The 24,016-nt window shown below is 37.5% G+C and overlaps 4 protein-coding genes and 1 pseudogene across 4 annotated transcripts; 2 read left to right on the forward strand and 3 right to left on the reverse strand.

Annotated features, from left to right (window-relative positions):
• Window positions 1-1,240: 1,240 nt before the first annotated feature.
• On the forward strand, window positions 1,241-4,692 carry LOC106312816 (ABC transporter G family member 11-like). Its single transcript, XM_013750477.1, has 10 exons — window positions 1,241-1,964; window positions 2,147-2,436; window positions 2,521-2,692; window positions 2,765-2,887; window positions 2,964-3,092; window positions 3,172-3,366; window positions 3,448-3,534; window positions 3,604-3,876; window positions 3,961-4,068; window positions 4,147-4,692. Exons 1-10 carry the CDS (start codon window positions 1,581-1,583, stop codon window positions 4,498-4,500), a joined length of 2,115 nt encoding a protein of 704 aa, XP_013605931.1. The 5' UTR covers window positions 1,241-1,580; the 3' UTR covers window positions 4,501-4,692.
• An 8,387-nt stretch (window positions 4,693-13,079) lies between these two features.
• Window positions 13,080-13,886, forward strand: LOC106307301 (miraculin-like). The gene has a single exon (XM_013744219.1). The coding sequence runs from the start codon at window positions 13,202-13,204 to the stop codon at window positions 13,787-13,789; it is 588 nt and encodes a 195-aa protein (XP_013599673.1). The 5' UTR covers window positions 13,080-13,201; the 3' UTR covers window positions 13,790-13,886.
• A 15-nt stretch (window positions 13,887-13,901) lies between these two features.
• Window positions 13,902-15,517, reverse strand: LOC106307302 (transcription factor BTF3 homolog 4-like). The gene is made up of 6 exons (XM_013744220.1): window positions 15,410-15,517; window positions 14,891-14,958; window positions 14,669-14,817; window positions 14,525-14,581; window positions 14,405-14,443; window positions 13,902-14,305 (listed from the first exon to the last, which is right to left on the reverse strand). The coding sequence occupies exons 2-6, from the start codon at window positions 14,956-14,958 to the stop codon at window positions 14,121-14,123; spliced, it is 498 nt and encodes a 165-aa protein (XP_013599674.1). The 5' UTR covers window positions 15,410-15,517; the 3' UTR covers window positions 13,902-14,120.
• A 781-nt stretch (window positions 15,518-16,298) lies between these two features.
• LOC106310667 lies at window positions 16,299-17,701 on the reverse strand (annotated as a pseudogene).
• Window positions 17,702-18,403: 702 nt separating this feature from the next.
• LOC106309480 (homeobox-leucine zipper protein HDG12-like) lies at window positions 18,404-21,548 on the reverse strand. Its single transcript, XM_013746510.1, has 9 exons — window positions 21,287-21,548; window positions 21,096-21,213; window positions 20,839-21,030; window positions 20,293-20,730; window positions 20,109-20,213; window positions 19,833-20,033; window positions 19,335-19,766; window positions 19,169-19,258; window positions 18,404-19,095 (listed from the first exon to the last, which is right to left on the reverse strand). Exons 1-9 carry the CDS (start codon window positions 21,388-21,390, stop codon window positions 18,706-18,708), a joined length of 2,070 nt encoding a protein of 689 aa, XP_013601964.1. The 5' UTR covers window positions 21,391-21,548; the 3' UTR covers window positions 18,404-18,705.
• Between the last annotated feature and the right edge of the window lie 2,468 nt (window positions 21,549-24,016).

Consider the following 24,016-nt stretch of genomic DNA (forward strand, 5'->3'; position numbering starts at 1 on the left):
ACAAATCATTTTTGAAAGTGGCAACACGTTATGTAACATCTAATAAGATAAGTATCATAGTGGCTACAACTACTCATTATATATAAAAAAAAAATCTACTCATTATCAAAATATGTAAGATTCAGATCGCCGTCATCGTCCTCCGGAAAACCCCACTCTTTCTTCAATAATGCGCTCAATCCATAAAGCCATGTGTTTTCACGAACTCATGAATCAAGCCACCACTTCTTTTTTTTGGGTGTAAATCAAGCTACCACATTAAATCCTCTAAATTAAGACTTTAAGAAAATTGTGAACAACTACGGTAGACAATCTCGTCGAGAGAGAAGTACACACCGGACCAATATGATGCCTCTATAATGAAACATACCTAGCCTGAAATAGATTCATGGTGGTAGAAGATTGGTAATGAAACTCGACACAAATTTTATCCTTGGTACAATGAAGCTTAACTACTGTCTCGATTAGGGTGTTGTTTCCATCTGCGGTTCTCGCGAAAAAGGTACTTGAGATGATAACATACAATTAATAACAAAGGGAATGGATGAGGGTGGAGCCACGGAATATTGCGTATGGTTGAAAACGATAGAGAGGAAGCTATAATTTGAGAGTAAAAATCAATAAGAAATCGCAGGAGAATCAAATGATACACGTGAGAGAGAGAAAGGAGAATGTGAAAAAGGATAAAATGGGATTATTAATATGTTAACAGTGAAAACAACAGTGAAATGATATTTACTTAATTATGGTTTATTGTGTGTATATAGAACCTAAATACTCAAAAAACTATGCATTAATAACTAGTATTCACTCCGTTCGACAAAGATATATTTTTTAGTATTTTCATACATATTAAGAAAACACATTAAACTATCATAATAAATGTATTGTTTTCTGTAATTTTTAATTTTCAATAACTTTTAACCAATAGTTATTCAATAAAGTCAATTAATTTTCTCGAAGTTTATAATTTTTTCATAGAAAACACAAAAAATACATCTTTGTAAAACAAACTTTTTTTCTAAAAAGTCTATCATTAAAAAACGGAGGGAGTATTATGTTTTATTAATACACGTTAAAATCCTAAAACATGTATAATTCTGAAACAGAAATACAAGTATCTTTCTAAAACCGAAAATTATAAAATTTGGGCCGGACTCTTGATACTTAATGCAAACCATCCATCGACTATCCGACTGCATTAAATGCTGCAACAATTGGAAAATTCACCACATCTTTCTCTATCTTCAATTTTTTTCATTCAATCCTTCTCCCAACCATCTCTTTGCTGTCTTCATAACTATCTCGTTTCTTGTTGTTCGGATCAAGAAAGTTTTGTTAAAAAAAAAAAAAAAATAGAAGAACAAGTGTTTGGTCTGTTTCAGTTTTGGAGTTCATGAGAATAGAAACGAGTCCAAGTTTGTTATTCATGCAACTTTCTCACGACTCTGTTACACTAAGCTCTCTTCTCCTGAACTTCTCCTACTTAATCTGATAACTATACTTTTTATTCAAAGTTCACACCTTTTCCATTTTCTAGACAAAACCCACTTTTCAGTTTCCTCTGTTTTGGTTACTGAATGGAGATAGAAGCAAGCAGACAACAATCCACCGTACCGGTTCCGGCCACCGGAGGGAATTTTCCGGTGGGTGGGTTAAGTCCGTTGAGTGAAGCTATATGGAGAGAAAAAGCTGCAACGGAGTTCGTCGGAGATGTATCGGCGAGGCTTACGTGGCAAGATCTGACGGTGATGGTGACTATGGGAGATGGTGAGACTCAAAACGTTCTCGAAGGTCTTACCGGTTACGCCGAACCGGGTTCTCTCACGGCTCTCATGGGCCCTTCCGGCTCCGGAAAATCCACTATGCTCGACGCTCTTGCTAGCCGCCTCGCCGCAAATGCCTTCCTCTCCGGCACCGTTCTTCTCAACGGCCACAAAACCAAACTCTCCTTTGGAGCAGCTGTTAGTAGTAATCTCTTAACTTCATATAAAAAGTCAACAGTTTGTCAACTTTGTAAAATAAATCTATTTTAAAACTTTATATAAACAAAAAGGTTACAAATATAAGAATGTTTTTGGAGTTTGGATCTTAGCTATGTATATAGTGTATTTTTTTTTTCTCTGAATCTGATCATTATTTACAGGCTTATGTGACACAAGACGATAACTTGATTGGCACGTTAACTGTGAGAGAGACTATATGGTATTCAGCAAGAGTTCGTCTCCCTGACAAGATGTTGCGGTCGGAGAAACGTGCCCTAGTGGAGAGGACAATCATAGAGATGGGTCTACAAGATTGTGCAGATACTGTCATAGGAAACTGGCATTTGCGTGGGATTAGTGGTGGAGAGAAGAGAAGAGTCAGTATTGCTCTTGAGATTCTCATGAGACCTCGTTTACTCTTTCTTGATGAGCCAACAAGTGGTCTTGACAGGTAAAAGGCTTCGAATACATTCTTTTTTAGGGTTATACAAAACTAGTTAAACCCTAATTGCTTGCCTTTTTACTTTCTGTGCAGTGCTTCTGCTTTCTTTGTGACTCAGACATTGCGTGCGCTATCACGAGATGGAAGGACGGTGATTGCTTCCATCCATCAACCGAGTAGTGAGGTTTTCGAGTTGTTTGATCGGTTGTATCTTCTTTCTGGAGGCAAAACTGTTTACTTTGGTCAAGCTTCTGAAGCGTATGAGGCAAGTAACCTAAACCAATCAATCTCTGAATAAATCTTGTAAACTAATCCATGTTTTTGCTTATGAATGCAGTTCTTTGCCCAAGCTGGGTTTCCATGTCCTGCTTTAAGGAACCCTTCTGATCATTTCCTGAGATGTGTTAACTCAGACTTTGACAAAGTTAGAGCCACTTTGAAAGGTTCTATGAAGCTAAGGGTACTGAAACATCTTTTACCTTTTGAACTACTTTCAAATCTTACTTGCTGATCAAGTTGTTATTCTTACTTCTCAGTTTGAAGCAAGCGATGATCCATTAGAGAAGATTACCACAACGGAAGCTATTAGAGTCTTGGTGGACTATTACCACACTTCTGACTACTATTACACCACAAAGGCTAAGGTTGAAGAGATATCACAATATGTAAGTACCCTTTGTTCTTTTCTAGAAGTTTTGTTTGATGTTGGGATGAGATCTCTCTTGACCTGTTTCAACGCTACAGAAAGGGAATATTCTTGACTCTGGAGGCAGCCAAGCTAGTTTCCTTCTGCAGACATACACTTTAACCAAGCGATCATTCATCAACATGTCAAGGGACTTTGGATACTACTGGCTCAGACTTCTTATCTACATCTTGGTCACATTCTGCATTGGAACCATCTACTGGAAAGTTGGGACTAGCTACAGCGCCATTCTGGTAATTAATTTGCTAATATCATATATTGGTAACAACTTAAACTTGAGATGATGTCTTAATCTGAACCTCTAACCATATCAGGCACGAGGCTCATGTGCGTCTTTTGTCTTTGGCTTTGTAACATTCATGTCTATTGGTGGGTTTCCCTCCTTTGTTGAAGACATGAAGGTTAGTTACTCCCTCATGCAACTTTCTTGCATGTACCAAACTGTTTTGATAGGCTGAAACTATCTTCAGGTGTTCCAAAGAGAGAGACTAAACGGTCACTATGGAGTAGCTTCGTTTGTGATAGCCAACACATTAGCCGCAACACCGTTCTTGATCATCATAACATTCATCTCCGGGACAATATGTTACTTCATGGTTGGTCTTCATCCAGGAGTCACTCACTATCTCTTCTTTGTGCTCTGTCTCTATGCAAGCGTCACCGTTGTAGAGAGCTTGATGATGGCTATAGCTAGTATTGTTCCCAACTTCCTCATGGGTATCATCATTGGTGCTGGTATTCAGGTGCTTCCTCGTACCAGAAACCTTTCTTAAAAGTAGAAGAAGAGAAGCTCTTCTTGAATCTGTTTCATTGTACTTTTGTTTCAGGGGATCTTCATGCTGGTTTCTGGATTCTTCAGGCTACCAAATGACATACCAAAACTTTTCTGGCGTTATCCAATGTCATACATTAGCTTCCACTTCTGGGCACTACAAGTAATGACATCACAAGAAACGTTTTCATATTAGCTAATCATCATGTGACCATAACCGTTTGTTTTGCTTGTTGTTCAGGGTCAATACCAGAATGATCTGAGAGGCTTGATGTTTGATAACCAAGGGAGTGCTTTCAAGATTCCAGGTGAATACGTTCTAGAGAACGTCTTCCAGATCAACTTGCAACGATCAAAATGGATTAACCTAAGTGTGATTCTAAGCATGATTATCATCTACCGCATCATTTTCTTCATCATGATTAAGACCAACGAGGATGTAACTCCTTGGGTTAGAGGTTACGTAGCGCGAAGAAGGATGAAGCAGAAGAATGGTACTCAGAACACTACAGTTGCACCTGATGGTCTTACACAGTCTCCTTCTCTGAGAAACTATGTTGCTACACGAACCAATGGTGGAGCTCGCAGATGGTAGAGTTGTGAGTTTTTCAAAGTGTTTGACGACACACTTCAAGAAAGTTTCACTTGGCATGTAATACCAAATCACAATGTACCGTGAGAGAGAGAAAAATTTGAGTGTGTTAGCTATAGAATTTTGTCTAAAATAATCACTTATACATTTATTTTGTGTACTCGCTAACAACAAGAACCATCTTCTTGCATCACATTTTGCATTGTGCCGCAACTACTTTTCCCTAAGGTACTTACGATTGCATGCATATTACGTGATTCAGATTAAGAAACAGCATGCTTATTATCTTTAACACTAGAAAAACAGTAGTTATACCCATGTGTACGAACTGTAAAGATCACGGCGCATATGATAGCTGCAAACACCTATAATATTATTTGATATAGGTATCACTCGAGCTAGGTGAACTATATATGCTGTTTTTGTCATATTTGGTTAGGCTGCGGAGTTGCAAACAAACATGATGGAAACACTGGACGCTGCAGACCTTGAAAAACAGAAGCAGAAGTTTTTTCACGCTTGGCCGGATTAGAGGTATTATAGGAAGCATAATTGGTTTGTCGACAATTCAAAATGTTGTTGTAGAGCAAAATTATTTGATTTTTGATTTAAATATAATAAATGGAATGTTTTAGGCGGCAAACACAGAACTTACAAGATCGTATGAATACGAGCTCGTGCCATTAACATGATCAAGGGTCACTCTTGCTATGTAGATGATTATGGACTTCAACCGATACAAGGTCATATTTGTTTTATGAAATAAACATAGAGAAAAGCATCTTGTCTTCTTCTCGTTCTATCTTCAAGTGGTGACAAGTCTTGTATTTCTTATATAATGAGAACATGGTTCTATTTCTTGTTGTTTCTCTCGAGAAGTCCCCCCTTACGAAGTGGCGTCCTTCTTCCTTTTATAGGCGCAGCTCGTCTTCGTTGTTACGTTTGTTGCACGTGTCCCTTGAATGAAACACCAGCTTCCTCTTTTCTAGGAATGTCGATCCTGAATATCTTCTTGTGTAGATATAACTTTGACTTGTCCACGTATAGTTGGTTTAGTCTCTAAACCATGTGTACATATGACTTTGACTTGTCCATGTATAGTTGGTTTAGTCTCTAAACCATTTAAGACATGAATTGGCCCAAACGTCGAACCGTTTATATTGAACCAGGATGTGTCTAAACCGTTAATGACTTCGTGCTTGCGGTGTTTGGTTAGTGTGGAGTCGTCACCGAATCGTCAGGTCAATGCGCGGGAGATATCACTAGTTTGCTACATCTAGTAGTATTTTTTTTGTAACACCTAGTAGTATATAATACATATCTATATAATATAGAGAGACTTCTTTTTCTATTCCGTTCCTCCAAGATTTCGCCATCACCATGGAGAAACGCGAACTGGAAGAGAAACCCAAAAAGGCTAGATCTTTGAAGAAGAGGATGTGAGAGGTTGGTTGGCCTCTGGTTCAGCTACTGATTTGATGGTCCCATCACACTCTAAAATAACATCATAAATAAGATCAATGATAATTTTCACAAACAAGAACTAAAAAATGATTTTTGATGAAGTATGGTAACAATATAAGAAGGATTCTCTATTTCTAAGGATAAGCTCTAATACTAATTGACTAACCAATGTAAATCAGTGAAACTAAACACATTTACTTTGGATTTTCACATAATGATCTCTTTTGGTCAGAGTAAGAAGCATTATAAGTATGTATGATGTAATAATAATAATGCAGCACACATTTAATAACAAGATTCATTGGCAGTGGGCAACAATAGTACAATGCAAACACTTGTATATGTTTGATAGAGAACCAGGTGAAGTCTTTGTTTAATAAGTAACAATTTGTTAATATTGAGATAATTCATGCATATAAATGTTGTACCGTCATTTTTTAATACACATCATAAAATTGTTGTTAAAAATCATAAAACTAACGCAGATAATTCAATTGTTGTGACTCTTATTTATTTAAATCTATTTCCATTTTTATTTCATTTATATATTAATAACTATCTCGTGATTTGGATCCGATAATTAAGATTCTTAAGCAACTTTAATACTAAAATTACTGATTTCTTTTTTGGATATGAATATATGCTGCAAATGAAAGCAACGATCTCGGCGTTGAAGTGTACCTAACATGCAGTAGACTGTCAGGTCTTTCCACCGGTACATGCTGCAGATGCTCAGCCACATCCCAATCTTGTTGACGATGAAGAATTGATAAAAAGGTGATTACTGCTTCAGCCAACAATATTCTGCCTGATGAAGCTTAAAATTGTTCGTGATGAAGATACGCGCTTTTTTTTACCTTTGTTCTTTTTCTCTAGCTAAAGCTTCGTTATAGTTTCTCCGGCCGGCGTCAGACTCCGACGTCGGCCATACTCTTCTTCTTTTGCTTTTTTTTATGATTTTTTAGTTTCCTTTTGTAAACGCTATTGGAATAATCGTGTGTCCATTGTTTATAGTCCATGGATTTAAACCTTCACTTTGACAATACTGGTGTTATGAACATTTTATTTTTCCCTCTCCTCTCTCACCCTCTCTCCAATCAATTAGGAAGAAGATGGTTTCCCACTCCGAAGAAAGGACATAATTTTTTTTTGTCGGTTCTATTTATAATATATAAAGGGATCCCAGTTTTTTACCATATGATACATATCCAGAAAAAAATCCAAAGTTCAATGAACAAAAGAAAACTATTAGAATTTAGGGTCATCTAATTGAATATACAAATATTGAGTATTAGAAACTTTCCATTTTGAAAGTAATTGCCAAAATTAGCTTGTAAAATATGGTCAAGTCGGACGTATATGCGTTGCTAATGCGGTGAGCGGTGAGCTACTGTACCGGTTTCACTTGTACGGTTAAATAATACGGCTTGTTCACAAACCGACAGAATCCGCATTAATATTTGAGTCACTCTAAGGTAGTTTTCATGTTATTATATCAGGAAAAAGCACTTTCCGCTACTGGGACAGTTTTATTGTGAAAAAACTCAATTTACCCCTAAAAAAGACGTAACTAGCGATTGCCTTTTGATTTTTCTTAGTTGGTGATTTGAATTTCAAAATATTAAACCCGTGTGGTGGGCCCTAGGACGTAGGGAAGCCCAATTTTATTAATAATAGAGTAAAACCGGATCTGAAAAAGAAATTATTTACTTTCCTCTCCGCTTTTACCGAGAACAAAAAGTGAAGAACGAATATGCGATTTCCGGCGAAGAAAAAACGGTGAGGCGTAACGACGTTAAAGGCATGTCTCGGCGGCGGAGTCTGCGGGGAAAAGAGATTGATGACAGTGAGTTAACTTCAGTTTTGCTTTGATGGCTAGATTGGTTAATTTTGATGTTGTTTTCTTTGAGCCTGATTCTCTTTGTTTGATAGAAACAGTGGCGGTAGAGGATGTAAAGGGAAGTCTCCCCTTTGCAACGGATCGGTACCCATGCGAGAGGATCAATATGTACTCGACGATTGATAATCTACTGTGCGTTAGAGACGCACTAAATGGCACGGAGGAAATGGCCCTATTGTTGAGGTTTTGCTTTTGAAGCCTTCAGTTTTGGGCGTTTGAAGCCATCCCAGCTTTGCTTAAGCGTTTAGGTGGGGACGATGAGTAGAAGCTGTTGAATTATGTTGGTGAGAAGCTCACACAACATACTAGGTTGGTTCTGTATAGATGTACATGTGGACTTGTAAATGAATGTGCGTTTGGCTGTACATATGGACATGTGAATGAATGTGCGTTTGGTTGTACATGTGGACACGTATTCTGTGGTGTCTAGCAATTTTCTTTAATTATGTGTACTGAGAAAATTGGTTGTGTACACTATCTGAGTTGTACATGTGTACATGAAGCTATACATATTCTCAAGCTTCAAATCATTGTGGATGGTCTTATTCCTATGGTATACATCAATGACTAAGAAATTGAATCATCAATCTATGTATACTTTCTCCATGTTTATCCCTTTGCATATTCTTTGTTTGTCTGTTGATGTTTTCTTGTTGTTGGCTTTTGAAGACATAGTTTTAGTTTGATTTTTATAACGTTCATCTGTACACATAAAATTTACTATCCACATGTACAATGATTCATGTGTACACTGTCTAACATATATATGTACATTGTCTAACAAAATTTCATGTGTACATTATCTAAGTTGTACATGTGTACACGTATGGAACTATACATATTATCAAGCTTCAAATCGCTATGGATGGTCTTATTTCTATGGTATAAATCAACGACGGAGAAATACACGCACACAATTATGTATCTTACACAACAAATACACACCATTTCCCACGAAACCACTCTTCGATTCTATTATATGTTCATTACATTGGCCATCACAACCCTGTTAAATGATACATGTATCCGTGGACTTGTTCATTAGTATGTGTCATGTACACTGGATACATTTACGTACATTGCTTACTGATTGTACACAGTTTCTAATCAACCATGTACTCGCGTTCACTCAAACTTGTCAACAAATTAATGAACATCGTCGGTTAATAATGTATTCACCTGACTGATGACCTGGTGGATATATTTAGGAAGTAGTATGCGATGGAGATTTACAAGGATTGGGTTGTGCCTTTGTACTTGTGATGATTGTAGACATCTGTGCGTTGTTTTGGTTTAAAAGGGAGGGTGTATTTTATGTTGTTGGGATATTGTAGAACGGGAGGACGTATTTTGCCTATTGTAGTATTTGTGTTTAAAGAACATATTGTGTAAGGACGGATATTGTAGTATTTATGTTGTTGGGACGAAAAGGTTTTTGTTCAAGGGAAGCACCCTTAGATAAATGTGTGCGTGATTAAAGAACATATGTAAGTACAAATCAAGAGGTATTATACACTAAAGCCAGCCTATGTGAAATACATGTACAACCACGAGGTAGATAAATGCATGTACATGTGGACGTGATAAAGTAGTACACATGGTAACCGAACATATTGGGTATCAGTTGGGGTGGACATAAAATATTAAAGCGTCTTCAAACCAGCTTATACATGTTCATACTTATTCTCTCAATTTACAATACAGCCTGTGAAACAAAGTTGTACAGATAGACAGGCACACATGTACAACCCCGGACGTTGTGAACAATGTGTACATGTGGACGTAACGAGGAGGTACACATGCTAAAAGACAATGTGTACTAATTACTCGTGGCTGATGTCAAAAACTCGGATTTGGATAAGCGGACCTGAACATATTGAATATCAGTAGGGGGTGGGCATAAATGATAAAAGCGTCTTCAAAACAGTTCATACATGTTCATAATTGGATCAATTAATATAACAGTGAAAATGAATTAAATTTGATAATTGGATGTTAGAAAACTAACCACAAGTTTAGCGGAAGTTAATTTGTGGTCAAATATAAACAAAGATGTAGATTACGGTGTCTATTCTTTCTAAAAAAAAGGTTTGAAACAAAACGATGAAGATGAAGAAAGGAGAACAACAGATTAAATCTGGGCCGTAAAAAGTAAAAGACAAAAAGTAAATCTAAGGAGTGAGAATTTAAACAAATATATGTCTTGTCATATATGGCAGATTTATTATGGGATGTCTGATGATGGGGGAGATGTGCGGTGGATATAGGTTCCCGCCAATAAACTAGTTGGGCTTTTCCTATGAGTAGTTACAGATGAACTATATTGGTTAGGTACAAATGGAGAAAATGAGATTATTTAGAAGAAACTGTCCTATTAGCTGAATGTGGTCCATTGTGTTATTAGAAACTTGGAAACTGCCGTGTAATATTTTCTTAATATTTAAACATTAAGACATGCACATTAAAAGTAGGCCTGGGCATTTCGGGTATCGGTTCGGTTCGGTTCGGGTATTTCGGGTTTCGGGTAGTTCAGATAAGGGCTAGAAGATCCATTTAGTACTTGACCTATTTTCGGTTCGGTTCGGTTCGGATAGTTTCGGGTTCGGTTCGGTTCGGATAGTAAATGTAGGAACCGGAAAATATCCGGAAAAAGTTCGGTTCTCATTTGGATCCGGTTCGGGTTCGGATAGTTCGGGTAGTTCGGATAATTTGGATAAAATATTGGTTATTTAAGGTACAATATCAAATGATTAGGATGATTTAGATAAAAAATTTGGATATTTCGGATTACTTTGGATATTTCGGATAAAACTATCCGGATACTTTCGGATACTTTCGGGTAGTTTGGATACTTTATAATAATTTAGTTATCATAAACTATTTTCAGATACTTTTAATAGAATTTTAAATTAAAAATATATATTAGTGATGTTATATATAATTAATATTTTTATATATTCGGGTACCCGTTCGGTTATCGGTTCGGTTCCGGTTCGGTTCGGTTATTTCGGATATAAAAATATAGGAACCGTTCGGGTATTTGAGGGTATTGGTCCGGTTCCGGTTTCGGGTATTTCGGTTCGGTTCCGGTTCGGTTCTTCGGTTCCGGTTATTTTGCCCAGACCTAATTAAAAGCCTAGCTAGAGATAGTTACATCGTCAGTTCTTAGCTCTTGTTAAGCTTCACTTTTTTCACATAAACCCATGTGGGACACACCCATATTTCATATCATTCATTAACTATATAACTAAATCAGCCAAAAATACATATATATAAGTGAAAACACTTTAATATACAATCAAATAAGAATTATAAATTTGCTTGACTTGGTGTTCATACAATATTTTACTTTACATCAAATATAATTAGCATGTATAAGATTTTCAAAAGAAAATATTTACCGTATATATCCGTGTAAACATCCACATACATTTATGTCCTATATAGTTGCCAACTGCCCGACTAGCGTATAGCGTATTTTAGAACACTCATATTTAGTAGGATTTTTAACGTTAAAACCCATCAAGTTAGTTTGTTTTGGGTAAAAACCCTCAAACTAAGTATTTAATGAAAAAACCCTCAAACTAACGTTATTTAATAAATTAAACCCTAGCAGGTCATAATTACCATTTCTACCGGTAAATCTTTAATTTAGGGATTTCTACATTAAGTAAACATAGTTGAGGAGTTTTACCATTAAATTTTTTTAAAAAAAAAAAATCAAAATTTTATAATATTATTTAAAAATTAGTAATTTTTTTTGACAACATAAGCGAGAACTAAGTAACTGGACCGCGCGATTCAGAAAGCCAAACCAAAAGTATTGAATCGACATATAACATAGCTGAAGGAAAACTCCTCGCACCACTTGCAAGCTTGTCCGCCATAGTATTTTGTGCTCTTAGAATATGTCTGATCTGGAAGTTAGAGAAGAAAGTCGTACTGCGTCTAAATTCTTTATATAATTTTTGTTATATTTTTTCAGTTTTTACATTTTTAATTTTTACATATATAATGTTGATGTTAAAACACATCAAACTCATATATTTACAAAAAAAAAAATTAAAAATGCTAATTTTTAAGTTACTAATTTTTAGATAATATTATAAAATTGATTTTTTTTTAATGGTAAAACCCCTCAACTATGTTTACTTAATGTATAAACCTCTAAACTAAAGATTTACCGGTATTATTGGTAATTATGACCTGTTATGATTTACTTCATTAAATAAAGTTAGTCTGAGAACTTTTACGTTAAATACTTAGTTTGAGAGTTTTTACCCAAAACAAACATAGTTGGGGAGTTTTAACGTTAAAAATCCATTTTAGTAAGATATCATGTCAGGGCTGTATTAGGATTAAGATGGCTTATATGCTTATGTATGATAGGAGATATATTTTTTTTTTTTTTAACACAAATATGATAGGAGATTTGATTTTGTAATATTTTATACAACGTTATTTTACAACGTAAGCAAATAACGTTGTATAAAGTATTAGGATTATGATATAGTTACTTTCCTTATTTTAAAGCAATTTCTTGGATTCATAAGTTTTCAAAATAATGTAAGCTTCAAATGTTCGTCTGGATAGATAATTAAACTCCAAACCATGCATAAATATTAGAATTTGCGTGTTTTTTATTAAATGTAATTTCCAACAACTTTATTACAATGTTAAACTGGATTAATCTGGTTAATCCGGATAATATGTATAAGTTTTTAAATACATCTTCTAAAAGTTAAAAGTATAACGATTTAATATATCATGAGTCAAACTGAGTTATAAAAATATATGGATTAATATTTATGCATGTTTTGTAACTGGATGCTACATAACATTCCAGATCAAGCCTAAAATATTGATGCATATTGTTTATAAGATATACCAGAAAACCCGGTTTGTGTTTTGCTACAAGCTTTGTTTCTACATGTTGAAATCGAAATTTGATCTCTGACAAGTTTACTCTTAGGTTTGGTCTTATATAGTTTGTAGGAAAAACCAGAAAACCCGGTTTACTCTTGGGTTTGGTCTGCCAGACAACGTATACTTTTGTCGGTGAAGAAGAAAGGGATCACGTAAGGGATGATCGAAACATGACGTCGTGTGTCTCGTGAAGCTTTTGTTTGACCGTAGTGTAAACGACGCAAAACTTCTCACGTAAACGAGATTATTTAATGCTCGACCACTAACTAATAGTCTAATACAACGTATTTAGATCAAAATCAGATAAGATTTTGACTTTATAAGATACGCTTACGGCTTATAAATTGAAACTCTGTTCTCATAGCTTTTCAATTCGTACTCAAAAAGGTTTCCATTAAAAGAAAGTTTCCTACAATGTCATCACTTCTCTATACCTTCCTCCTCTTAGCGGTCTTCACCAGCCACCGTGGGGCCACAACTGAAGCCGCGGTGGAGCCAGTAACCGACATCTACGGTCAACGTCTCAGAACAGGCACCAAATACTACATCTTGCCTGTAGTTCGCGGCCGCGGCGGGGGACTAACCATGTCCAAAGCCGAAAACAAAACTTGTCCTAAAAGTGTTATCCAAGAACGGTTTGAAGTCTCTAACGGCATGCCGTTGACATTCTCACCGTCAGACAAATCAAAAGTGATCGGTGTCTCAACTGATCTGAACTTCAAATTCTCAGCTACTTCGATCTGGAACTTAGACAATGTCGACGAGAAGACGAATCAATGGTTCATTGGAACTTGTGGCGTTGAAGGGAATCCAGGCAGGACAACTGTTGGTAACTGGTTCAAGATCGACAAGTACGAAGATCACTACAAGATCTTGTTTTGTCCTTCTGTATGCGATATCTGCAGAGTCATGTGTAGAGACGTTGGTGTGTTTGTGCAAGATGGGATTAGAAGACTTGTGTTAAGTGATGTTCCACTAAAAGTTATGTTCAAAAGAGCATAAGTTACAAACAAATTCCACAAAAGTTACAATGTTTTTTTACACTACCTTCAATAATAAATAAACAATGAGCTTTCTTCAAAGCTTGTTTCTCTCTGCATATTTGAATTGAATGTCGGATGAAAAGTAATTTAAGCTCTCCATCAAATTAGTGAAGAAACATACTAGAGAAGCAGATCAACTGGATAAAAAACCTTAAATCATTATCTGGGAAACAAGAATCTGGTCGGAAACACTACAAAAAGAGGATCGAGCGAGCAAACATTAATAATGATATGTAAAACTCATAAGTGCGGTTTTTGTTGCTGTTGTTGTGGTCTCGTCGCTTTTTGTCTTAAGAAGAAGCAGCAGCTACTTTCTCTTCAGCAGCAGCTTCGAATGTCTCACCAGCTACAAGTTCCGGGACATCATCGTCCTCATCATCATCCTCTTGAATGGTTGCTGGGACATTACCTCCACCAGGAGATTGCTTCTTGAACTGCTCTGCTAGCTTCTTCAGATTCTCCATGTTGTCTGGTCCTGAAAGAGACCAAAGAAAAAAACATGTTTTAAGGATAACTGTTTTGGGGTTGGGGGGGGAGAAGAACATGTAACAAGTACAAATTACATGGAGCATACCTAGATGGCTGAGAATCTGAGGAAGGATATCTTCCAACTCTACAGAAAAAGGTTTTATATTTAATCAGAAAAGATGCAATGAAGAAGAAACATGAAAATAGGCACGGTAAAGATGCATACTTTTGGTCTGAGGAGAACCGCTAACAGCCCATGTGTTTGCACCAACTGCAGCTTGAACTGTAGTAAAAGAGACAAAAAAAAAAAAAAATTATCAATAACATGAAAAGGTTTACAATTTCCTTAGTATAATGATAGAAGGTATACCCTTAGGGTTGGTGAACTGAATAACAACATCATCCTTGAAGATGTTAACCTCTTCAATAGCAGGAATGGAGTTAACTCCAATTCTCTTGAGAGTGCTTTGGAGCTTCTTGTCATCAGTAGTATTGGTCTTGTGCACAGCCTTCTTCTTCCTGCATGCAGACAATCAAATGGTTCATATAATAGACATAAAATTAAATGATATGGTAAAAATGAAAATGGTACCTTCTAACTGTACCCTTGCCGCCAGTGCGGACAGTGTTGGCCATCTTCATCAACTTCTCACGATTCATCTGTGTATAAACCATACAAAAGCCACACTCATTAAGCCGCATCAATGAGATTAAAATGCTACTAGAACTAGGGATAATACATTCACAAAATCAATGAGAACATAGTGAATCTTTTGTAGACACACACCAGACAAATAATGACACTATAACTAAGGCACAAAACACAGATGCGTATATGAATACGAGCTAAGAGCACTATTGAGATTAACCCTAAGCATCTATTAGATTCTCTCTTTTCGACCAAACATGCAGAGAAGTGGAAAACTTGTAAAACACATGGTCTTTAATATCTCAAAACACATCTCAAATCGATAATGAAGAGAAACGAATCTAGGAAAAAAGATGTCTGCATCCCCCGACATATTTTTAAAAATCGGACAATCAAGACAAACCCTTACACTGAAACGATAAGACACAGAGAATTAAAAGGACACAACAGCGGTGGATTTACCTTGAGATTTTGATGATTAGGGTTTCTGTCTTCCTTCGAAGAGTGGAAAGGGATAACAAGCGAAGAGAGAGAGACGCGGGCGGCGCAAGAGAGTTTTGCGTCTTTAACTATATGCTATCGAGGCCAAAGCTCATTTATTGATCCAACGGTTAATATATCATAAGCCTCCATCTCTGCCGTTGGATCGTTTAACATGTCTCGAATAAAGTTATGGCCCAATAACAGGGACACCTATTGGCCCAATAACTAGGACACGTATAGGCCCAAAATAGAATGGGCGTCCACATCTAATCGTTTCCCACGTTCTATAGCGGCGCGTTTTGTACACGAAAGCCATCTTAAAAAAAGTACTCTGTCCATTGGAACGCTTGTGCGTTATAAGACTTTACCCCTGTTGGTTTTATCAACTCGGCTGCATGCAAATAAAGTTTGGCAAAGAGAACGCTGATAATATTAACGACAGCGGCAACACCGGTTTCCTGCCTCCCGATTATTAGCTTGCAGCTGGCTGCGTTTTAAAGCTCCAAATTTTCTTCTTTTATAGGGTAATTGTTGGCCGCTGCCGCCACTAGCGGCGTCTTTAAAACAAACAGGAGTTTTGTAGTTGACTAAGAGTATGAATGGTGATCAGGGAACATCAAGAAATAATGCATTTTTTAACGTTTCTAAAAAAATTACTATTCACAAGGAATAATAATTCCCTCTTATTCCCTTTCATTCATTTTTTTGTAGAGAATTAAAGAGCAAAATTATTTCTTTGTTAAATTTGATAAGGAACAACCATTCATTTTCGTTCTTTTTTATTACAACCATTCATTTTCATTCCTTTTTAAATAATCAAAAGAACAAGGTATTTTGATTATTGATATTCTCAACATAATTGGTTTTATTACAAAATAAGTCTGCATAATTTGCTCAGTAATATGAAATCCACGAATACAGAAGTTACATAAGATAGAGAGACACAGAGCCAAAACGCAGACGCATAAAACATTGGCGTTTAAATAAACGCAATGACCTGATTGATTTCTTTCACTGCTTCTTCTGCACAACATTCTCCAAATACCATTGATAAGTCTGACGAAGCCCATCTTTAATCGAAACCTTCGGCGTCCACCCCAAAGCCGCAAGCTTCGAGCTATCCATCAGCTTCCTCGGCGTCCCATCAGGCTTAGTACAATCCCAAACAAGCTTCCCTTCAAACCCAACAACCTCCTTAACCAACTCAGCCAACTCTTTAATCGTCACTTCCACACCACTCCCCACATTCACATGCTCAAACCCACTGTACCTCTCCATCAAGAAAACACAAGCATCAGCCAAATCATCCACGTGCCAAAACTCCCTCAACGGGCTCCCACTTCCCCACACCACAACCTCCTCCGCATCGTTGGCCTTAGCTTCATGGAACCTCCTCATCAGAGCAGGAAGCACATGAGAGTTCTCAGGGTGGAAATTATCGTTCGGACCGTAGAGATTCGTCGGCATGCCGGAGATCGCATCCCACTGATGCTGGATCCTGTACGCTTGACACATCTTGATCCCCGCGATCTTCGCGATCGCGTACCACTCGTTGGTCGGCTCGAGGGTGCCGGTGAGGAGAGCTGATTCAGGTATCGGCTGAGGAGCGAACTTGGGGTAGATGCAAGAGGAGCCGAGGAAGAGGAGCTTCTTCACACCGTGCGTGTAAGCGGAGTGGATCACGTTGGTCTGGATTTGGAGATTGACGGCGATGAAGTCAGCTGGGTATGTGTTGTTGGCGTGGATCCCACCGACTTTGGCTGCGGCGAGGATGACGTAAGCGGGTTTCTCTGTGGCGAAGAATGATTCCACGTCGGATTGGTTAGTGAGGTCAAGCTCGGAGTGGGTTCGAAGGAGGAGGTTTGTGAAACCATATTCTCGGAGTTTTCGGACAATGGCGGATCCGACCAATCCTCTGTGTCCCGCGACAAAAATCTTCGCGGTTTTTTTCCGACATAAACGAACCTACTTTCATCTCTGCGACAAAATTACGAGAAAATCTACAACGGTTTACACAATCAAGGCGCTTTTCGATCTAAATGTATCGAAATTTGAAGGTTGACGTACCGGATCCTGTGGCGTCGTCCGCCATTTTTGAGTATATTAGTTCAGAACAATGTTTCAAGGTTTCTGCAAGAAATGAGAGATATAGAGAGAAAAGGGATTTTGACTTATAACCACCAGTTTTCGAAAGTCAACGGACAAAAGCGTAGATTTGTAGCTAAAAGTTATGATCCTCGGAGAATGTTTAGGCGGAGATCTGAAACTCCGCCGGCGATCTGAATCGGTGCCGCCTAACTTTTTTCTAATTCAATTCGGCAGACGATCATATCAATTTCAAGCCCATGGGCCTAGAATATCAGTTACGGCCCATTTCTCTTATTTTTCCGTCTTTACGGATTACGGTATCGTACAGTTAACTGGACCGGATTCCGGTTCGCAGCTATTAATTTGATTGAAACCAAACTGTAGCGATTGGCGCGAGAAACAAGGAAATGAATGCAAGCAGGAGCCAGTAATTGCAGTAGCAAATCTGGCAATGAGGTGTCTGAAGAAGACAGGGAAGAAAGAATCTGACAGATGTAAGAGACGTTTCTGCAGCGTTGGAGAGGATCTGTTCGTCTGCAGAGGAATTTTAGGTGATTGAGAGTGCAAATTAGACATAGCACCCGCATCTCCATGTTCTACATTGTTTTTTTTTACCAAAATAAGAAGTTACACATAGCCAATTCTTGGAAACGGTTGCTGCAGGAACAATGATAAGGTAATGAAAACTTTCCGAGCTATATAATATTGTCAAACACGTTAACGTATCTATTTAAGGCTTGTTAAGTTTGTGATCTTTTTGTTTCAGATTTTCAAATCATTTGATTTATATTGCACATCATCTTAGGTTGATGAACCGATTATTAACTATAGTTCAGTGGTAAAAAAGGGATTTATGACAGGTGATAGATAAAACATGGACAACATTTAGACAAGAAACAATTTGTAACTAGACAAAAGAAACAAACAGAAGTCAATGCCCGAACCATACACAAAAGGCATGGTGCGTTCTTGACTCCCACCTCCCACCAAATATTACCATTTCAAACACAAAAAAAAAACTGAACAAGAGAGTGAAGAGAGGAGACAGATAACCAGAAGAGTGATGATTTTCTTACACTCTTTGCTGGCACTGAAGGTAGAATAAGTGCTTAATAACTTTCACTCCTCTGATCATTAATGACCTTTATCAGAAATCAGATGGGGGAAATGAGCTATTAATGGCGTCCTCAAGCAGTTGAAGGACAATTCAAGGTGGTTTTAATGTGGTGGACAGTGGAACTGATGAGGTTATTAACTGTCTCCATTGACTCCATATTCAATTTTCCTGACTGCAAACTACTCACCATTATCTGAAACCCAACCGTTATCAATGAACCACCACCTCCTCCTCCTCCTCCTTCAACTTTAAGCTCTGGGATTTGGTTATTCTTGCTTCCATCTGGTGAAACCGCAAAACCCGAGGGTAAAATGGGAATGTAAGATGTGTCTTGACCGCTCATTGCCATGTTCAGTGCTGGTAAATCCAATGGAGTGTAGACCACAAGCGAGCCTGATGAGTCTACGCAGCTTTCTTGTAGAATCAGCATGTTGTTTTGTGATGATGATGCATTGAACCCCTAATGTAAAAAAGGTAAAAAAATTAACAATCAATAGTCTCAAGAACCGAACATATGTGTTTAAGTAACTTACACGAAGAATAGAAATACAGTTTCCTGGATGTGAACCGTTTGCGATATGAGCAACTTCTTGAACTGAACTTCCATTCAATAGAACGTCCCACTATAATAACCAAAGAAACATTTTAAAATAAAACGTTACACAAAGTGATTATAAAGGCGTGTAGTAGTAGTAGTACCTGGGGACGAGTTCGTTCATCTTTGAGGAAATTGAAAACGATAAGTGGAGAAACTGGGAGCCAGAAGCTGGTGGCTGCACACAGAACCATTCCATTTGGTTCGTGCTGGCTCTTGTACGAAGTCACACGGATTCCAAACTCGTTCATTCCCGAAACAACCGTCGATGATCGAGTGTTGTTAGATGTGCCAACGCTCAAGCAGAAGTTGCTAACCATTCTTTGAGCAAGTTTCATTACACTTCTCTTCCCTTCCGGCGATGGAATCACCGAGGATGTTGCTGGTTCATGTAGAGCTGTGAATCTCTCGCACATTCTTTGGAGAGTAGCGATCCAACGTTCAGCTCCAAAAGCTAATCCTTCACGGACATGATCTTTAAACATCTCATGAATAGGCTCTTGCTCGGAGATTTCAATATGTTCAACCCAAGTAACCTGTTATTGTATAATGATTAGAGATGCTAATAAAAAAGAAACAAACACATTAGTTTACACACAAACCTTGCAGTAGCCATTGGACAAGTCTTGAATCAAGCAACCAGAAGGAAAACGATATGGCCGAGAATGAGATATAAACTGAGGAAGCTCATATGAGACATTTACAATAGCCCAAGTTCCATGTTCGATTTGCTGACAGTATCTTAGCACACTGAACTCACGTGTTGGTACCAATGGCGAAAGCACTTGAAGCTCTTCAAGCATCTAACACAAACCAAAAGCAAAGTTAATCAAAAGCTTCACACACAAACAATTATCAAGTGCTTCGTTTATTTTTACCAAATGCAAGGCATCTCCGTGGTTTCCACGCAAACCAGATGAAACCACTGCAAGAGATTTAGATGACGCAACAACGACTGAGGGAAAAAGCTCTGCAGATTTAACCTGAAAAATTAAACTATATGAGAAAAAAAAAACAACAAACCAACTGAGTAAAGTCTAATGGTTAGGTTGGTTTACTCACAGAGTCCATGAGCATGTCCACAAGTGTCATAGCATTAATGAAAACTACGCCAGAAGATCTACTCGCTTCCACTCGAACATTATGATTCTTTCCTCCACGGCTACTTGCTCTAGGGAACATATTCTCATAGCTTCCGAGGTTGAGAACGTCTCTTGCTCCATCATTTTTGATCCATAGAGGCTCGTTTGTTTGGGTAAGCCTAATCAACTCTTCCATAGCGGTCACGGCAATGTTGGTCATAACAGACTTATCAATGTCTGATAAAACCAAGTTTGGTTGAGATGGTAAAGTCGGAGCAGCCATTGAAGAACAACTTCCAGGAATAAGATCAAAATCAAGCGAAGGACCACCGTGGAATGGCATCTGGTTTAGTAGTGGTGGGAGATGAGAAAGTGGCCTCCCCATGAACTTAGCTGCAATGCTTGAAACCCTTTCGAGCTACCAAAGAAAAAAAGAGAGGACAAGATGTTAATGGGAAGGTTAAGCACTAAGATCAAACCACAATGCTCAATGCATGACAAAAAAGGTGTGCATTTTAGCTAGAACCTCTTCTTTAAGGTGTGCATTTTCGATTCGAAGCTTCTGTTCATCGAAGTAAGAGTCTTCATGAGAAGGAGCGTCACCACAGGAGGTGGGGCAAATGGTGTGTTTGAGAGCTTCTCTGATGGCAATGTTTTCGCAACGAATCCTATGGTTCTCTTCCTTGAGTGCACAGTTATCAGCTCTCTCGTGTTGTGCCTGCAACAAGAAACGATGAAGAAGAGAGACAAAGCGAGTAAGAGAGAAAGTAAAAAGTTGAAAACCTTCTTTTGAGTTCTTCTGTTCTGAAACCAAAACTTGATCTGTCTTGGAGCCAAACCCAATTCTCTGCTAAGTTGCATCCTCTGTTTCTCATCTGGATGTTGACACTCGTTGAAAGCTCTGCAAACAAAAACCATAAGAGAACAGAAAGAAAGAGCTGGAGAAAACAATTGAGTAGAGAAAGAGAGAATACGATTCAAGGCGTTGGATCTGGTGAGGTGTGTGGCGGTGGAAACGCTTCTTTTTCATTGTCTTCTTGTCCGTTTCAGAGCTGTCGCCTAGAAACTCCATCTTCATTCAAAAGTATAATGTGTTTGTATACAAAGAAACAGTAAAAAATCCTTTTGTAACCAAACAAGTGAACTCTGGACCATCACACAGCTGTCGCCATTATTAACACAACAAAGAGAAAAAGAGGGAACAAAGTTTCAAACTTTGAACAAGAGAGAGAGAAAAAAAAAAATGTAATACAAAGAAACAGTAAAAAATCCTTTTGTAACCAAACAAGTGAACTCTGGACCATCACACAGCTGTCGCCATTATTAACACAACAAAGAGAAAAAGAGGGAACAAAGTTTCAAACTTTGAACAAGAGAGAGAGAAAAAAAAAAAATGTAACGGAAGAGAATATGAAAAAAAAAAGAAAAGAAGATAATGGGAGGGAGGAAGGAGCAAAAAGGGAGATTTGATATAAGAATCCATATAGCCAGGTAGTTAATGTCTCTTACAGAACCAATGAAGAGAGAGGCAGAGTAATAATAAATCTCTCTGGGTCTTTTGTTCTCGAGCCTATCATAAGCAAGCCATTAGTGCTTTCATCACTCCCACCTTTCGCTCCTTTTACATTCATTACACATTCCAAAATCTCTCTCTCTCCTTACCTGTCTCTTGAGAAATTGTGTAACTGATACTGATGGGGGATTTAATGGCGTTTGACAGCGGGAGGAGAGAGAGAGAGGTTATGGGTTTTAAATTCTCTTGATCGTTTCTCCATTACCAACCTTCTTCTTTCTCTCTACCCTCATTTAGAAGTGCTGGAGAGTTTAGAAACTGGCGACTTTATCCACTTGCTCCGGCGGGTTCTCTCAACGTCATGTAGTGACAAAATGTAACTTTTCTTTGGGATTTTGCTGACCTATTCTTCTCCTTTTTTTTCTTTTCCTTTTTACTTAAGAAAATAAAATATGAATATTAATACCATTTTCAAAAAACTTGCTTAAATACAACTTAAACTGGAAATAATTATTTTTCTATCATAAACTATAACAGTGAAATCATATCTTGAATTTATGTACGCACCTAACGGGGTTATAAGTGGTGGGTCTCACCTTGTGTAAAAACCGATGATAAAAGAGATGAAATAAAGATCGAATTTGGTCTGTTTCTTGCACTGTTTATAGATCCCACTGATACGTAGCGGTCCACGATTAGTACGCTTTTTAATTTTTTTTTTTTTTCAGATAAAAAAAAAAAACTTGAGCCTAAGAAACCGTGCAACTATAATCATGGTCTAGCTACTCATCCACAATGATAAGAGACTGTATGAGTCTCTAATTTTTTTTTTTTTTAAATTAAACTAATAAAAATTGGACATGTCTTATTTGAGTTTCTATACAATAGAAGAGTCTTTTCTTCCAGGTACCATTCTCTTCTTTTTCTTATTTTTTTCAACATTTTTACTTATGAGAGCCTCTGCTAGAGACCCTCAATGAGGGTGCCAAACCAAGATCTCTACTTCTAAAGTCAAACAATTATGAAAGAGACCTTGACAAAAAAGCAATTATCAAAGAGTATAACCAACCATCTCCAAAGCAGGGTTCTTAGAAAAAAACCAAAAAAAATAAATGAAATAAAAGAAAAATCAAGAGGACCAGTATCTAACTAAGAGGTTTTGAAACCACCCTTGGGGTTCACAAAGATTTTTTAATATTTTTTGGTGGGTCCATGAATAGTTATGAACCTGTATTTGTTGTTTTCTGCATTGGTAAACTTCAAGAAGGAGTTCATAGGAATAAAATAATAATATTTATTTTATTTTTAAAAAATTTAAAAATATTCAAAATACATGAATAAAATATTAAAATATTTTTATTCAATACATTAAGAGTAGATTACATAAATAAAAAAATTCAATAATATACAAAGCTTATTCATTTTCATCACCAAACTTTTGCCATATATTTTCCATTAAATTAGCTTTCAAAGGAGCATGCTTCTCTGGATCTCGAACTTCTCTGCGCATGCCTAACATATCACCGACATGAATACTTTCTCTCCTTGTCACCCTCGAACTTCTGCTTGATTCTCCTGACTCGAACTCAGAAGTATCAATTTGAGCATATCCGTGTCGTTCGTTCTCTACTATCATATTGTGCAATATGACACAAGTTCTCATTATCTTTCCTATCTTTTCCTTGTCCCATTGTAGAGCTGGGTTTTTAACAATTTTAAACCTCGATTGCAATACTCCAAAAGCCCGTTCGACATCTTTTCTGGCGGATTCTTGCTTTTCTGCAAATTTCTCGGCTTTAGGACCTTGAGGAAGTGGGATGGATTGGATAAATGTTGACCAGTTTGGATAAATTCCGCCAGTAAGATAGTAGGCCATACGATAAGTGTGGTTGTTGACCTTGAACTTAACTTTAGGTGCTCGACCATGTAAGATGTCATCAAAAACAGGTGACCGATCAAGAACATTGATATCATTGAGGGTACCTGGTAAGCCGAAAAATGCGTGCCATATCCAAAGATCTTGTGATGCCACGGCTTCTAAGACAATTGCCGGCTTTCCTGAACCACGTGTGAACTGACCTTTCCAAGCCATTGGGCAGTTTTTCCACTCCCAATGCATACAGTCGATGCTGCCTATCATCCCCGGAAACCCCCGTACCTCTCCAACATCGAGTAATCGTTGAAGATCCTC

The sequence above is a fragment of the Brassica oleracea genome, chromosome C8 (genome assembly GCF_000695525.1).
Source record: "Brassica oleracea var. oleracea cultivar TO1000 chromosome C8, BOL, whole genome shotgun sequence".
Classification (NCBI taxonomy): Eukaryota; Viridiplantae; Streptophyta; class Magnoliopsida; order Brassicales; family Brassicaceae; genus Brassica; species Brassica oleracea.